Here is an 18090-nt window from a genome sequence, read left to right as displayed (position 1 = left end):
ATAAGAAATGAATGTGACCAGGAGATGAGCTTGTGATGTGTAATGAATAGGAAATATGCATGAGTGAAATACACAAGCTTGGGGTATAGTTGAGAGGTGGGTTAAAGACCATCCCTTGACAATGTTAAGCTTAAAGCGGTGCTGAAAGCTGTGGCACTGATGGATTCATCAAGTAAAATTAGGGATAAATATTGAGCCCTGGACATCCCAAACAGCTAAGTTTCACCACACCACATCTTCAATATACCCAATAAAAACAAATAATCGTAAAAGAGCATAGACGTGAGATGTGTTCAGTGTGACCACACTGGGAAGCAGGATGAATAAATGTGCCAATGACCACCCAAGTCCGTCTTCCTCAGCATGTGGACACAAGGCCTAGGCTTCAATAGCAGGTAAGACGTTTATGTAATTAAGTCTGCATGTCACGGAGCCACCATTGTCTGGGTTGGGATATGTCCTGTGTGGTGGTCTGATAAATTGTCCGAACTGTGAAATCTCTTCCCGGGAGGCAAATTCCCTTTCTGGCAAGGACCACACTTCAGCCTCTCGCTTCGCCTAGCATGAGGCTCCTGGGGAAAAAAAAAAATTAATTCTTTAGGTCTATTGCCTCGTTCATCTGATAGCACAAGAATATCTTCTTAGAATATCTTCTGTCCTGACAGGACGGGTAGAGAAAGAAGAAAATTTAATGCTGTATCCCAGGACCTTTCATATTGAGAGGTCACAGAGGGGAAGAGAAGCCAGCAGCAGAGACTTAAAGAGGAGCCTTCAGGGTGGGGAAGGAACAGGATTAGGAGAGGCGGGTGTCCTGGAATCACCTGCTCATCTGCCTTCAAAGTGGGAAAAAAAAATGATGCTTAGTTTGGTTGAATCCCCTCAGAAATGCTGATCCAGCTTTCCAAGGATAAAAAGAACACCAATTCCTGATGAATATAAAACACTCCAAATTCTAGATCTCCATATCTATCTATAATGCCTAAAAAGTATTTTGTCCCATTCTTTCCATTTCTGTGTCAGTTACGCAGACTCTGTGATCCAGAGTTGCCACTTGCACCTCTGACCGAGTGCAAATTGAATTATGCCAGTTTTACTGTGCGCCTGTGGTGCGTGAGACACGGAGGACTCGGAGTTCCATTTATATCGCTCAGGAGAAATTAATGTGTGTTTTCCACTTCCTTGTTTGGTCACTTAATTGGCGGTGTGACGATGAGCTCCGTGGTGCATGTCAAACAACTTCCTTAGTTCTCTAATGATGTGGGCTTTGCTTGACTTGCAGTACTGCCCTGTGTGGCCTGTCAGGCTGGGTCCCCTGGTTGAAGTGGCTAGAATCAATTGTGGAGCAGTGTGCATACAATGGAGCATATTGTCGAGCAGTGTGCATACAATGGAGCATATTAACTACAGCAACAGGGAGTATTTCTAGCAGCTCTTTCAAGAGATTTCCGTGTTGGCCCATAAGCACGAAAGCCAACCCAAACTTTCATTTAATATAATTAAAAGGACATCTGAAAGTGGTTTGAGTCACAGCAGGTTCTTGGGGGTCGGTAACCCTTTGTTAAAGGCCTGTGAACTTAATATATTTCACAGCTTGATAAATCTGCTCTTGATTTCTGTCAGTATGAGAGAAAATATAAATCTGTCCCCTGCATGTTTTTAAACCTATTGTTAAAAGACCGTTGAGATCAAGGGAAGTGACTTCCATCTCCAAAGCTAGAGGGGATTTTCTCTGGATAAAGAGTAGTGACGTTAGAATCCCCTCTGATAACTTGGAGGGCCTAAATGGAGCTACGTAGCCATCAGTGAATCAAGAACAGCAAAACGGCACGTCCGGGGAGAAGAGGCTGTCATGCAGGTGTTATGTCAGCGTGACTGGAAGTCAACTGCTACGTCTGAACGACCTCCAGAGGACAGTGACAGGTGCAAATGGTGGCAGTCATGCTTAGACTTAGACAAGGCGCCATTCTAGGAATCTCTGAAAATTGCTCTGGAGACCACCTCAGGTTAGGCAGAGATGGTGGCTCTATAAAGTAATTTTGGCACCTTCCACTCTGCACATTTCCTATAAAGAGACAAAAGTTCCAACAGCTGTTTATATCCACAAAGTGTGTGAATGCTTCAGAAAGCTATTTTCATGGATGGGGTGGGGGAGCACCGTTCTGTTTTTAAATAAAATATTTCCATATAAAACCAAAGTATTTTCTCTCTTCCCTTCACCGACTTTATTTCCCCACTTAATTTCTAGATCAAAGCTCAAGTCATGACTTAATTGTCAAGCTGTTTATTTAAACTCCATTCTGTGCATCATTGCTTTCTGAACATACATTGACCTTCGGAAAGATTTGAAATACATAATATCTAAATAGATCCTATTTCTGTGCAAGGCAAGAGGCTACGCATCAATTTACTTTGCTATGCCTTTAATAGCTTTATGATCACATAGCTAACCAGAAGGAAAGAAGATATTAAAAATGGCATTTCAGATTTAAGATCCTACTTTTGGAAACTATCATTAGCTTTTCTGGTACAGGTCACAAAAGAAATGAAAGTTTTAAATGGTAATTTGCAATAAAGTAGTTGCCTGATGGCTTGGAACCAAACAAATGATTTTTTTTTTAGGACTGCTCCCAAGAGAGTTGTAATTTTTACAATGTCTGTTACCTAATGTATAAATTTTGAACAGACAGTAAGAGAAATATAGCTAGGGTAACTTAAACCAGAGCCTACTTTCACAGTAGCTATAGATGAGACAGCGTGGGAGGCTTTCTGCCTCTCTGTGACAAGAGCACTCAGCGTTTCAAGGGGTTTTACTCTATGGTCTAAATACATGGCCAATACATGGCTGTCTCCCTCCAGTTGGGAAGATGACCACTTAGGTTCCAGTCATCATTCACACTAATCTCAAACAAGAAGGGAAATAACAAGTGGTTCCAGCAATGTCCAAGAAAAGTGGTGTTATCCATGTATCTATACATTCTAATGAGGACTCAGTGAGAAGGTTGAGGCAGAGCCACACCACGGGTACCATTTCTTCAAGCAAAAGAATGAGTGTGAAGAAATGAGTGCAATATAGACATGATACTAACCCAAAAATTCTAGTGAATAGCCAAATAATAGATTATTTCCCAAACATGGAAAGAGTCCAGTAGATTTTACACTGACTTAGAAAGATGTGCACGATATAATTTCAAGTAAATCTTTAGAAGCAGGCTATAAGCATTGAGAGGGGTGCAATGTAGCTCATGTTAGAGCACTTGCCACCTATGTCCAAGAACTTGGGCTGGATCCCCAGTGTCAAATCCAGGACAAAGGAAAAGAACACACATTTGTTTGTGCACATGTATAAATTTCCAAAGCAATGTTTTGGGAGTGGGTGGTTGTAGTCTGTAAATAGGTTTTCAAGTTTTACATACTTGGATATTTTCACTGTTTAGATGGATGTGCTTTTAATCTCATAGATAGTATTTGTGCAATGTTTCAAATTTGTACAAAACTTGTACAAGTTCCTTCTTACCTCTGATTCACACACACACACACACACACACACACACACCCCTCTAGATTCATATATTTCATTTAGGTTTCTAAGAGTGTCCCAGATGTTGAGACCATTTTTTTTATAGCCAGAATCATATATTTTCCATTAATTGTAAAAATAAACATATATAATTTGAGAAGCGCACAGGTTTCTATATTAAATCACTTTGTCAAGGACTGTCGGGTTGTTACTATCTAGGCACAGTGCTAGGTGAGGGTTCAAGTGAAAAGACAGGCGTTCTGCTTGAGTAGAACTCACATCCTACTTTTCTGCAGATGGAGCTTGGGAAAGATACAGTGCATCCATCAGTCAATGCAGTAAGATGATGGCTGAATATGACAGTCCACATAGTATGAAAACAGAATATCAACAGTTAAGGGACCATGAGCTAAGACTGAAAACCATGGGCTTAGCCATGTTCCCATCTGGACAAGACCACTCCAGGCCACTGAGGACAGAAATAGTCAGGTCAGGTGTTGTTAGGGACTTGACCATCACCCTACCTAAGGCAGCTGGTTGAGAGCCTATACAGTGGTAGGAAAGCTTTAGGAAGTGTGGATTCTTAATGTGAATGAAAAACTTTGACAGGGATCATAACAGTATATTTATGCCAGATGAATAGGGCTGTAGAGTTCATTTTCTACTACCATCCGTGCTGACAGCTTTAGTTGGGTTTAGTTTAGGTGGGTGATTCTCAAAAACTGGTTAACCCAGCAGGAGAGAAGGCTTAGCTGTTAAGGACTTTGCCTGCAGAGCCAAAGGATCCCAGTTTTATTCCCCAGAACCCATGTTAGCCAGATGCACAAGGGGGCACACACATCTGGAGTTCGTCTGCAATGGCTGGAGGCCCTGGCATGCTCATCCTCTCTCTCTCTCTCTCTCTCTCTCTCTCTCTCTCTCTCTCTCTCTCTCTCTCTGCCTCTTTCCCTCTCTCAAATAAAAAAATAAATAGACAACTGGTTCTTTAAAAAACTGGTTAACCAATGGCTCCTCAAATTTCCAAATTTGTCTGCTAGCCCATTTGCTCTACTGAAAAGTCATGATTTAAAAATGAAAATCAGGGGCTGGAGAGGTTGCTCAATCGTTAAGGTACTTGATTGCAAAGTCTAACAGCCTGAGTTCAACTCCCAAGTACCCACATAAAGCCAGATGCTCAAAGTGGTGTATGCATCTGGAGTTCTTTTGCAGCAGCTGGAGGTCCTGGCATGCCCATTCTCTCTGTCTGTCTCCCTTTCTTCTCTTTCTACTTGCAAATCAATAAATAAATATGTTTAAAAAATGAAAATCAGGGCCAGGGAGATTGTTCAGAGGTTACGGTGCTTGCCTGTGAAGCCTAAGTGCCCATGTTCTACTCAATAGATCCCATGTTAGCCATACACAAAGAGGAGGCAAGGGCAAGGTGGCACATGCCCACTAGGTAGCACCAGTGTCCACAGTTCGATTGCAGTGGCTGAGGCCCTGGTGTTCCAATTCTCTCCCTCTCCTCTCTCTCTCAGTTCTCTCTCTCTCTCTCTCTTTCGCTGTCTCTCACTTGCTCTCTCTAAAAAAGAAATTTCAAACAATAAGAGATCATTACGTTATGCTATTCAGGGTGATATCTCCTATTTATCTTGTACAGCAGTGGCCTCTGTCCCACTTTTCCAGCTTATTACTCAAACCTTGAACTGGCTCTGCTGTGTCTTTTTGAATCTTCCACTCCCAAACCACCTAAGCATTGTAGTTTAGGTCTCTGAGCCTTTCTACCTGCAATGCCCTGTGTGTAGATTAATTCCACATTTGCTTTCTTTAGTCCTTTGCTTGTTCGGTTGCTTTGTTTCCTCTGTCAGCTCCCACTCCAGGTGTCGGTTACTGGAAGGTAGCGTCCTTGGTCCCACTTGGTCTGTGTAAAGCCCTCATATCACTCCGTTTGGTTTCGTGCCAGCAGTTATCAAGCTGCATGCTAATGTCAATTCACTCTTTTGTTATTGAGCTGCTTGGAAAGGAACAAGGCCCCTCTTATTTCTGTATCCTCATGACCCTTGGAATTCTACTTAGCATCTCTTGGCTCCTAAAATAGTCACTGTTTAAAACATGTAATTGCAATGGTGATCGCAATGGCTTCATGCTCTGTCCATTGCTACAGACACCCAGAAACCTGTGGTCATTTACTGGTGCCTTCATTCCCTCTTCGATTTACTTCTGGCCTGTGTCCTTGCCACATCGCTGAAGGACATCAGTGGTCTAACTTTATCGGACCTCACCAATCAGAAACATCTGAAACTGATGATCATCTTTCTTCCTTGATTTAAACCCGTGAGGGCAAGTCACTTGATTTTCCTTCCACCTAATTGAAACTTACTTCAGGTCTCATTTGCTGTTTCCTTCACTTCTCCCCAAACTGTTAAGATGGCGTAACTGATTAGGACTGATGTACACCAGGTGCATGCAGTTGCAGCCTTGCTCTCATGCCCTTAGCTGAGAGAGGCTGTGTCCCATGGTGCCTTGCTCTTCCTAGCACCCAGCGTCACTGCAACTAGAAGCAAGGCCTTCTCTTTGTTCCTTCAGCATTGAAAGAGGATGAGGTCAGTGGTCAGCCAGGTTATCAGGTACTGCCCGAGGGAGGAAGAGTAAAGCAGGGGTCTGACCCCCAAAGTCAACCAAAGAAGGCGGGACAGACATGCTAAAATGTTAATCATCGTGTGCATTCACCTAAGGAGTCAATTTATGTGTGTGTGTGTGTGTGTGTGTGTGTGTGTACCCCTTACATTTCTTTCTTTGATGTGCCACCGTACTCTTTTAACCAGAACCTCATTCTTCTCCAGTATTGACTGGGCACTCCCCACTTTGTCATCTATTTTCAGTAGTGCTGTGTGCCCATATTCAGTCCATCTCCGACACCCAACTTGAGTTCTTAAACTACGTCAAGAACAGGTCTCCTGTGCTACATTCCGACATGCACAACGACGTGCACCTTGCTGACTGCGCACATTGCATTCGGAGTACTCATCATGTTCCTGCAGATTTTCGTGGCACAGACATGCTCACCACTGCGTCACTGTTGACAGAGGAAAACCATGTCCCATTGCTTTGTGACCCCGTTGGGCGCGGGTCTCCCCAGCACATGCCCTGTGTGCTCTGCTTCTTTATTCCTTCTCCAACTGACCTTAACTTAAGCACAAATCACCTCAGCCCTCTGCTCTTCTGCATTTCTGGAGACACAATGCATGATGTTGCAAGAGTACCTTGAATGTTGATTTTAGCCCATGTTGTTAGCTAATTTTTTTGCAAAAGTTATTTAACTTCTCTACTTCCCAGTTTTCTCACTGAAACATGCACATAATAATCATGGGTGCCTTAGTGGCTTTTTTTTAAAAAAAAAAAAAAAAACTAAAGTTGATGTGTTTATGTCAGGGTTGGGATTATACAAACCATTACAATGTACATGATTTCCACTCTTTAAAGTTTTTTTTTGTTTTGTTTTTTCAAAATGTTTGCCTGCCACTGAAAGCTAGCCCTTACTCATAAGTATGACCATCGGAAGCTGTATGTTCTTTGCTATATCACACGGAATTGTCCCCAGTTCCTTGGAAATGTTGCCTGTCTTTTGTCTCTGCCGGTAAGGACAAGGTCCACCCTTTGTCTCTTGGATTAGGGTTGAAATTCTGCTTGGAAGTTTTCTACTTCATGGAGCTTTTCTAACACAGACACCATTTCCTGTTTCTACTATTCTTCTACATGTCTTGTTGGATTTTAATTAATTGTTTAATTGTCTGGCTTCACTGTATTTTCACTTGAAGAGAAGGGAGAACAGCTGCCTTTCTTGCTGTATCTTAATGGTCTGCCATGTTGAAAGAACTCAGCTAATACTTGTGGAATGATTCGAGTTGGCAACAAGGTTGAGTCAAGTCGAGCTCTACTTACCTTCTGTGATACACACATTTCCTTGACAGCATTCTGTCATTTCACCCTCAACTAAACTATATGTTTTAAAATAAGGCAATCAAGTGTGGTTTGCTAAAAACACTCCTCACTCTATGCAATGAGGAGTCTTAGAAGGGGCAGTCTTTTCTATACAACTCTAGTTTCATGTTCTGTTAAAGGTCCTTATTATTATATTAAGGTCAGTTGTGTTATACAGCATAATTTTAATTAAGATTTGAAAATGCCAATACTTCACTGTAATATAAAAGGGAGTTCAGAGATTAGTCGTTTTTATGCGCTTAATAATATTATATGACAGTGGTTATAAAATGAACCTTAGGTTTATTGATCACATGTGTAAATATCAGTCACTCAACTTGACTTCTCATAAAAAACTCACAAGTCATAAACTGTTTTGAAGACTTTTTGAACATTTGACCTTTAAGTTTTTGATTTGAATCAATATCTAAATCCAGATTGAATCACAGTGTGCCCTATTCAGTAATAATCTGAAACTGCAGCAGTATTTTATTGTATTCTCAACTGGTAAACTTGATATCAGAAAGTCAAAAATAAAGAATATCTAAAGAATAAATTGAAGTGACTTTTTGAAATTATAAATCAGGGTAAAGCATGCTCATGGGGCTGAGGAGATGGCTCAGTGTTTAAAGGCACTTGCTTGCAAAGCCTACCAGCGCAGATTTAATTCCCGAACCACACACATAAGCATAACTGAGAAATCAGCACATGAGGGCTGGAGAGATGGCTTAGCGGTGAAGACGTGTGCCTGCAAAGCCAAAGGACCCGGATTCAATTCCCCAGGACCCACGTTAGCCAAATGAACAAGGGGGCGCAGGTGTCTGAAGTTCATTAGCAGTGGCAGGAGGCCCTGTCATGCCCATTCTCTCTCTCTTTCTCTCTCTCCCTTTTTCTCTGTCAAATAAATAAAAAAGAATCAGCACATGATTCTGGTGTTTTTTTTTCAGCTGCAAGAGTACCTGGCATGCCCATATACATGTATATTTGCAAATAAGGAGATAATTTTTAAAAGCACATATATATGCATATATATTGACACACACACACACACATACATAAATATATATGTCAATGCATATATATAGACACCACACTACCATGTAATGGATCATGTAGATATGTTCTGAGCATGGTGATTAGGTGACTTTTGCAGACATCATGGAGTATACTGGAACAAAGGTAGCTATGGTGTCACTGGTTAATATAGGCTTAGGGAGCCTCATGGGTTCATGATCTGCTGGTGACCACAGGGCTATAATATCTAGTAAGAAAGCAAGAGACAGAACGAGAGAACAGAGATGCCTCAACGTCTTATTCCTCTTCTGAAATATATCATGGGATTTAGACCAGAAAACAAATTTCAGAATAGCTATCAATGTTACAAAGATCAGAGAACCATCATTGAGCACCTTGACAATGGCGTGGACTGATCACAGTGTTACATTAGGGAACACATATCAAAAACACTGAAGACAGAGTAAAGAAGAAAGTATTATTTTGATTACTATACAGTTTTTCAAAAGGGTGCTGACAACATTTAAGTAAAAATGTATGCACTTGGGCTGGAGGGATGGTTTAGTGGTTAAAGTGCTTGCCTGCAAAGCCAAAAGAACCAGGTTTGATTTCCCAGTACCTACATTAGCCAGATGCACAAAGTGGCACATGTGTCTGGAGTTCATTTGCAGCGGCTATAGGCCTTGGTGTGCCCATTCTCTCTCTCAAACAGTTAAAAAAATAAATAAATAAAAATAAAGCCTCGTGAGCAACCAGGCTTTAAAAAAGCTTATGCACTAACTGTTATGATTGCTCTCACTTAAAATGGCTACCTAAGGATAATTAGTTTTGGTATCATCAGCTCCTGTCTTTTCGGTTTTAGCTTTGGAGTCAAGGAAAGGATATTCTCCTTTTAATCCTCAAATCACATATGATGCTCTCTGGGATCTTTCTTCCTTATATATGAAAACTTTATTGTATGACTGTTGCATTTTCGTCATGTCCCCCTCAGGTTATATTCTTTTCTCTCTCTCTCTCTCTCTCTCTCTCTCTCTCTCTCTTTTTTTTTTTTTTTTTTGTTTCCTTGCACCAACCCAATTATCCTGAGGGCCCTCCTCTGGGGGGTTATTTGTAGTCACTGTGGGGCCATGAATGTACCAGTCTCTTAGGGGGAGGGGCAGAGGGAGGGGCTGCATCAAGATTCTTTTCCCGTTCTCTGTCTTCTACACTCTTCCCGCCCCTCTTCTGAGTGTCCCCTGAGCCTTGGAAGGTGCATTATAAGTCTCATTCAGCGTGGAGATCTCAGCAGCATCTGATTTTCCACTTTGAGGAGTTTTGATGCTCTCGGTGTCTGCTTCCACCTCCCCAGGGGAGGATCTCAGGAGAGCAGTGAGAGCGGACTCCTGTTCAATCCACAGCTTCCTCTGCGATAGCCCTGGGACCTGGCAAATGTCATAGAGATGAATCATCTCATGCTCAGCTTTCTCTTCTCATCTTACCGATGGATCGTGGGTCTCCCTGATATTCTTTGTCATCTATGAAAGGCAGATTCTTTAACCAAGAGTGGGAGTGGCATAGATCAAAGGGCACAAGCACAGATACTTGGAGACTTTTTGATGGCCATACTCTCTCCTTTCAGCCAACAAACAGTAGTGGGAGCTTCCCTGCAGGGTCTAAGACCTTCCAAGCCATGAGCTTCTGACTTGTTCCTCAGTACCAGGTATGAATGCAGTGGGTCTCATGTCCAAGTAGAGGTCTGTTGAATACCCCCAGAGCCTGTGTGCCACTATTGCTCAGGCATGGGCGTCTAGCCTGCTCCTTGTTTCTGTAGCTTGCAGGATAGCCTCCCTGTTTACAGTGTTGATGTCCACTTATCCCCCAACAGTTCACAGAGCACCTTCCAGCGCCAGGCAGGCTAGTCACCCTGGAACTGGCTTCCTCCTCGGCTCCAGCATGGATCTTTTTTTAACCTTTGAGCAAGAATTCATTTCTTTATATCCTATGTTCAATGGGTGGTTAGCAATATCTGTGTAACTTTCTGTTGTGGGGCATGTTAGAGACAAGTTCTGCTTTTTCCTTCTCTTTCCTAGCATCATCCAACAGTGTCTGCCTTAGTTCTTTGCATATACTAGCGTGTTTCATAAATTGTCATTAGAAACTATATTGAAATCCAGATGTGGTGTACTTTGCTAGAAGCAAACGTTTTGAACGATGCAATGTCGCCATCCATAGCGGCTGCCACTCCCCACAGAAGCATGCAGTCCAGCTCTTCTTCCCCTGAACTCCAGGTGTCATCTGAATCTCCTCTCATTCAGCCTGCCTTTGCTCCGTTCTAGAGAATATGCACCTCATATTCTCCAAAACAGCCTTTGGGTGAAATGTCAAAAAGCTACAGGATGGAAGTTGACATGAAAAAGTAGTTTTTTTAAAGATGTCAGAATAAGGAGGATGCTTTCAGTCTTCTTATTCTATATAAGGTCATTAATTATTTGACAATAAAAAAGTTTGCTTTTATAATTATAATTAATAACTCAAAATAATACATGCATCGAAATGACTCTGGAAACACATATGTTTCTCTGAAGATACCATTTTTGAGTCAGTGAGAAATCCAGATAAAAGTGTGGATGGGCCTGGAGGGATGACCCAGCACTTAAGGCACATGGCTGAAAACCTAAGGAACTGGGTTCGATTCCTTAGTACCCACATAAAGCCAGATGTACAGTGTGGTGCATGCATCTGGAGTTCCTTTGCAGCAGCCGGAAACCCTGGCATGTCAATTCTCTCTGTCTATCTCTCTCATATTTATCTCTCCCTGCTTGCAAATAAATAAAAATAAAGGAATATAATATTTTTTAAAGTATGGATAAATTTTATTAATGACAGGAAGCTGTTACCTTAGTGTTTGAATCTCTCCATAGTTCATATGTTGAAATTTAATGGTAATTATGGTGGAATTGAGTGTTAGGGTATATGAGAGGTGATTAGATCATAGAAGAACTTTCATCAATGAGATTAATATATAAAATAATATATTAATGTTAACATGTGATAGTATATTAATCTTTTCAAGATGTCCAAGAAGGTTTGTTCCTCGTATACACCACATATGGGTGCAGAGAGCAATACTCCCTTGACATTGAATCCATTGGTTCCTTGATTTTGGAATTATGAATAATGACTATGTAATTTAAAAATTAGCCTGTGCAAGGTATTGTGTTATAACAACTTAAGAAAATAGAGACAGCTAATTGTATTACTCAATCTCTGAAATGGGAACAAGTCATAAAATATGTCTAGTTAATATATGCATCTGTTCTTTTGCACTGTTTTGCTCTTTTAGTCATAAAACCAACACACTCAGAGATGTTCATTTCCACTGACTTCAATATGCATTTCAGTGTACAAGGAGCACTTATCAAATAGTTATTGAATTCTGCTTAGGCCCCTGTACATGAGATAGTGTCCTATCCTCATAGGCGTTCCTTGCTCTTGATCAGAGGTATAAAATACTCATGAAGGCCATGAGGTACATATGAGAGAGATACTTTTATTGAGTAATACACATTACAAAAAGAAAAAAAATGCTGTTTTAAGATAAGAATTCTCTCTAGATTCTCTGATAGTAGAATTACTCTACACAGTGTACAATCATACTTCTCTGAACACGCCCAATCTCATCTGACCTTGGAAACTAAGCAGGGTTGGGCCTGGTTAGTACTTACATAATTGGAGAATGGGAGAATTATTCTACACAGAATTTGAGCAAAAATTGAATGAGCTCACAATAATAAAAAAAAAAAAAAGCTAATACTCAATAAATTCCAGGGTAGTTCTGTTTTACATCTCTTCACAGTCATTTCTTCTCGAGTTATTTCGGTGCCTCTCAGGTGGAGGAAGGAGGGCCAGTGAATCCCCCAGGTGATTCTTCTTTCCTTCTAGCCTGAGTCTCACGGCTCACCTGGGTAAAAAGTGCCACTGAAGTATTTCTCACCACTGATTCTTTTTTGCATTTCTGCTGACAAATCACAAGAATAGATAGCTGTTTTTTCCCCAAAGTCTTTTATACAAATGTTAACAAATCAGTAAACCCTCCCACTTCAGATATGGAAAATGTGATTACAAAGTCTCTTTAACAAACATATGCAATTACAAGCTATGAGAAAAGCCAGCCAATGGAATTTTTGACAGGTCTAAATTTAATAAAGAGTTCACATAATGTTGTATAGTGTTAGTGTAAATGTAGACGCATGTGATGTGTCCACAATTTATGTCAGTATAAATGTCTTTTGAATCTCTCTAATTCATACTTGATTTTGTAAAAAGGCCAAATATCCACAATTTTATTTATTTATTTTATTTATTTTCAGCTGCATAATGAAAGAGGAAATGGCCACCACTCTCTTCTTCCAAACAAACATATAGTGAAACTTCTCTTCCTGAGTAGTTCAAATTAAGTTAATTGGTTAGAAAATATAATTTGTCCTAAGGCACACTGAAATTGTGTGGTGGATTCAAATGCAAATTTCTAGTGGCCATTTCCCATTCAGGTTCATATGACTTCAAAAAGAAAGAAATGAATTAATGTTTGGTTTCTGTCAAGGTCAGTGTTGATTTAATTTACTTTTCAGGATGTTATATTTTATTGTGTACATGCCAAAACCATTGAATGATTTTCCCCCCTCCATGATTAAATATAAAGTCCTACGAAATGATGAGAATATAAAATTTTGTAAGATACATTCATGATCAACTTTATTTATTTATTTATTTTTAGAATTTAAGGTCTAGACAAGTTTTTAGGGAGAAAACAGAAATTAATGACTACTGTTGGATGTTAGAGTGATATCCCATTCTCTGCTATATAATTTGACTAAATTAATTACATATGTATCAGTCATTTAGTTTTTAAGAGTATTTAAGCTAATTTCTATCTATATAATGAAATACAATGGAAATCAACCTGAGTTCACAAACAACAAAAAATATTTGTGATCCTGTGTTATCAGCTATGAAACAATAACAATAAATGAATATATTAAAAAACAAACATAAGTATAAAATCTAATTTTGTTATTATTATGTAGTTCTGACTATCTAATTGACTTTTATTTTGCTGGGACAAACATCCAACCAGATGCAGCTTACAGGAGGAATGGGTTTACTTCAGGTTTACAAAATCCAGGGGAATGTGTTCAGTGGTGGAAGAAACTGGCTTCCTTTCATAGATCCAAGTAGAGGGACATTACCAACAGCACCACAAAACCCTCACTGACACAGCTCAAACTACTCTCTCCATGCCTTTTGGGTGGAATTCAGTCTGCCTCAAAACACCCCTTATGAGGGGTCTCAAACACCAGCCCCAGTGACCACTTGTCAGTAGGGTTGTACCCACCGGAGACTCAAAATTCAAGACTGAGTGTATGGAACCGTGTACTCAAACCACCATAATAACTCAGGGCTTTCTATGCATGGCCCCTAACGTGTTGACTTAATTTCCACCTATTCCTAGTTTGTTAAAAGTAATTATCGTGAAAAGTGCTGAATTTTGACAAGTGTATTTTTCTATAGTGATTGGGAAAATCATGTGACATTATTTGCTCTGTTAGAGTATATTTACATGTTGAACTTTGCACTGCAGGAATAAATCATACTGAGTCCTAGAGTATGTTTTTTTTTAACAAGCTGTTGATTTAGTTTGGTAGCATTTTGTTCAGAAATTACGCATCTACATTCACAGTGGATATGGCTAGCAGTGGCTAGGAGCTGTCTTTACTCGGCTGCCATTGTCTGGCTTTTGTATCAGAATAGAAATGCTGGCTTCATAACGTGTGTTTGGAAGTGTTCCCTCCCTTTCAATTTTTTGGAAGAGTTTGAAAAAAATTTGTATTAATTCTTTAAATGTCTGGTTGAATTCACTATTGAAGCCATCTGTTCCTGGGCTTTTCATTGTTGGGAGGTTTTTGATTACTGATTCATTCTCCATTCTATTCAGACTGTCTTTGATTCACCATTCTGAGTTGGAACAAGTTATTTGGAACACTGTTGGAGGACATTGTTGGAGTGCACCATATTGTTTATTTTTCTATTTTTCTCATTTTGCAATTTTTAAATTACGTAAATAAAAACAACAAAGTCTAAGACAAAATACTATATTATTCTCAATCAACAGTCTCTGAGGTAAAATTTGAGGAGTCATTGTAAGATCATTTAATAATTATCAAGATCATCTTAGAAGATAAAATGGCTGCTCTGTTTTAAAGAAGAGACATCATTTGAGTTGCCTCTGGGACTTCCTGAGTATTTCTGATGAATTTAGGGCATCATGTCATCCCTGGAAGAATTCCCCTTACACTCAAAAGCTCAGTAATCTCTGTTTGGCTTAAAAAAACCTAAACTTTTTGTTAGTTGCTTTCCTATCTGGCACCTCTCTTTTGGCATATCCTGTTGGCATTTTCCCTATAGAGAACTTCCTGGAAAGCAATTAATTTTGTTGTGGCCTGTACATACTTTTATATGGTACCAGGTCATCCTGCAAACTAGAAAAACAAATGAAAGAACTCAGCACACTGTATGAACGACCTCAGTCTTTGAAGGGTTGACAGATTTTTTTGATTGTGTGTGTGTGTGTGTGTGTGTGTGTGTGTGAGTGTCTGTGCTTAATTCTACAAAGGCCATAAACTGTGAGGAATAATACACTACTTAAAAGTCCAGCAATGTTAGTCTTTTTTTCTTTTTTTTTTTTTTTTTTTGTTGGAATGGCTGGGAAAACATCAAGAAAAACAACTTTTATCTAAAGGCAAATTAGTTTTTGAAGCTGGTGTTAATTGGCAGCCAAGGCGTTTCATTAAGAAGGGGAGTTTTTAACAGTTGTTAGTTGGTTACTATGAAAACACCAGTCAGAGGAAAACACTGCCGTGCAAAGGGTCCGTCTCCTGCCTAGCCCACTCCCTGTGCCAGCGCGCCGGTAACGTGCATCCTGTTTTAAAACACTCATGTGCTGCCTGGAAACTGTGTCTGTGTGGGCTGTTTATCCAACTTTCTGTCTGGCTTAGAGGCACATGTCGTAATGAATGGGTTGAGGGACGATCACTTTCAAACTGCAGGTGTCATATTTTTCTATTTTGCCATTTTCGAAGTTTGAATGAAACCCAAGACCTAATATTGTGAGAACTGTTTCTTCTTTGTAACCTGCCACATAAAGCAAACCACAGGACATATATAAATGGTGGCCGCAGAGATGATTCTTTTGGCTAAAGCAATGAGAAATGTGGCGCTTTGTCTGTGTGTGTGGATGTACCTACCGCTGATTTGTAAAGGAGACACCAAACACCTGAGGGCCATAGGTAGCAATTTCCAACTGCTATTCGCTCCCTAATAATAAACAGCATGGTCTCACTCCACGTAACACACTCAAAGCACAGGGGAGTATGTATGCTTTGATATTTTTCCCATTTTGACATTTCAAATAGCTGGCTAGGGAAGGGGAAAAAAAACAGGAGAATAAAAAGAAAAAAAAAATATATATATATATATATATTGGTTCAGTGAGTCCCCATCCTATAAGCAAGAAAGTCCTGTAATATCCTGTCTGTATCCTTTCAAGTTCTGTTGTGATCAGTATCCAGTTTATGATGATCTACAGAAAAAAAAACAATTATTTTTTTTTTCTGCAGATGAAAACTGTTAGCTTAAATTACAGGCCACCAGTTCCTCAGCCAAATAATTTAATTGTGAGCTCACAGTCCTGTGCAAACCCGCGATGTTCTTCTGAACAAGCATAGCTTATTCGTTGTCCCTCAAAACAGGGTTTGCAAAGTCTCAGCTAGTGTTGAACAGAAAAATAATGAATGTGTCTGCTGCGGCGTGGCGCAGGGGAGGCTGGGGCAGCGGTGAGCTCACGCACGCTGCACATCTGGCTTGGCGGGCAACATGTGCCCCTGGGTTTCTGGCAGCTCCTCGGGCTCACTAGAGACTGCTGTCATCCTCTTGATCCTCTGTAGGCCATGGTGGAGACAGTGAACAACTTGCTTCAGCCCCAAGCTCTGAGTGCATGGAGAGACCTGACCACAAGCGACCAACTGCGCGCCGCCACCATGCTGCTGGATACGGTGGAGGAGAGCGCCTTCGTGCTGGCTGACAACCTTCTGAAGACCGACATCGTCAGGGAGAACACAGACAATATTCGTAAGTGACCTTGGAGAGACAAGATGCCCAAGGAAAAGACGAAGGCATGCCCGCTGTCCCTTGTCTGAGTGAGGCTGTGTTTCAATGGAAATATCTAATTTCTCCGATCAGGAGGGCATCACCTCCCAGCTACACAAGGTCAAAGTTCACGTTGGTTGCCCACATGTCGATATTGGATGTGCTAGCCCAAGATCACTTGTAGTGAGCTCTGTTTATTTTCAGAATTTTATACATGCGTATTTATGCATGTTGTACCACATTTGGTATTTTGTTATCTTAAAACAAGGCTTACAGGCCTTTTATTAGTATGCTTGAAATATAGAGTATAGAAATAAATTATTTGAGTGATAGTGGTACTGATTATTAATTGTATTGTTGATGCATGTGAAGGGCATAATGCTTTTGGGGGTCTGGAGGATAGATGGCTTAGTGGTGAAGGTGCTTGCCTGCCAAACCAAAGGACCTAGGTTCCATTCCCTTGGACCCACGTAGGCCAGATGCGAGAGATGGCACATGTGTCTGGAGTTGGCAGAGGCTAGAGGCCCTGGTGTACACATTCTTTCCCTCTCTGCCCCCATCTCTCTCTCAAATAAATGAAATTTAAAAGGAGTATAAAGCTTTTTTATTGAGGTTTAGGATGTAGCTGACAATGTTATTTCTGGAAATTTGATAAGACAGTTTTGTGTTTATTAGATTTGAAGATAGACTGATATTGATATGACATTGTGACTGTGGGATACAAAAAGGTTTCTACTTAACTCATAAAATAAGGATAATGCCTTGAAAATTAACTGAGAGCCAAAGAAATTATGAGGACTTGGGCTTGAATTGTAGGTTGTAGATTTTACTACTTTTGTAGTACTAACCTGATTTTGCAAGAGTTTGCTCATTTCATTTTGGCAAAAAAAAAAAAAGGCCTTGTCATGTGATTTCTCGAAGATGGCAACCCTGCAGTATGACTGATAGACTGAGCTCTGAGTCCAGAAATGTTGTGTGCTTTGGTGAGTGTTTGGGGTGTTGGCACATCTTTCCCAGTGTCCTGACGTCTCCTTGTTATCTACAGAACTAGAAGTTGCGAGGCTGAGCACAGAAGGGAACCTAGAAGACCTGAAGTTTCCAGAGAACAAGGGCCACGGAAGCACCATCCAGCTTTCTGCAAATACCTTGAAGCAAAACGGCCGGAATGGTAGGTCAGAGGCGCTCCTGTAGTGAGGGGCTCAGCTCGCTGTTTCGTGGCTTGAAATTTTGAGTTTAGCCCGACATGTCCCCTCTTCCTCCCGCTCCCTGTACTCACCTGCTCTCTTCCTCCTCTCATCTGCTACACCATCAACAGAACACACACATTATTCCAGAAGATTCTGTCAGATGGGAATTGTGCTACGACTACACAGTCGTCAAAAACTCAAACACAAGGGAATTTTTTAAACCAATCC

The 18090-nt window shown here is 40.5% G+C and overlaps 1 protein-coding gene across 14 annotated transcripts in view; it reads left to right on the top strand.

Moving 5' to 3' along the window:
- Adgrl3 (adhesion G protein-coupled receptor L3) overlaps window positions 1–18090 on the top strand; it is a 482809-nt gene that overhangs the window by 310166 nt on the left and 154553 nt on the right. For all 14 annotated transcript variants that reach the window (XM_045130208.1, XM_045130203.1, XM_045130202.1 and 11 more), the window contains 2 exons: window positions 16474–16657; window positions 17721–17843. In XM_045130208.1, coding sequence (XP_044986143.1) covers window positions 16474–16657; window positions 17721–17843 — 307 coding nt within the window. The remainder of the gene's footprint in view (window positions 1–16473; window positions 16658–17720; window positions 17844–18090) is intronic.

Source organism: Jaculus jaculus, chromosome 11, assembly GCF_020740685.1.
Source record: "Jaculus jaculus isolate mJacJac1 chromosome 11, mJacJac1.mat.Y.cur, whole genome shotgun sequence".
NCBI classification, from domain to species: Eukaryota; Metazoa; Chordata; class Mammalia; order Rodentia; family Dipodidae; genus Jaculus; species Jaculus jaculus.
This window is presented reverse-complemented; position numbering and strand designations above follow the sequence as displayed.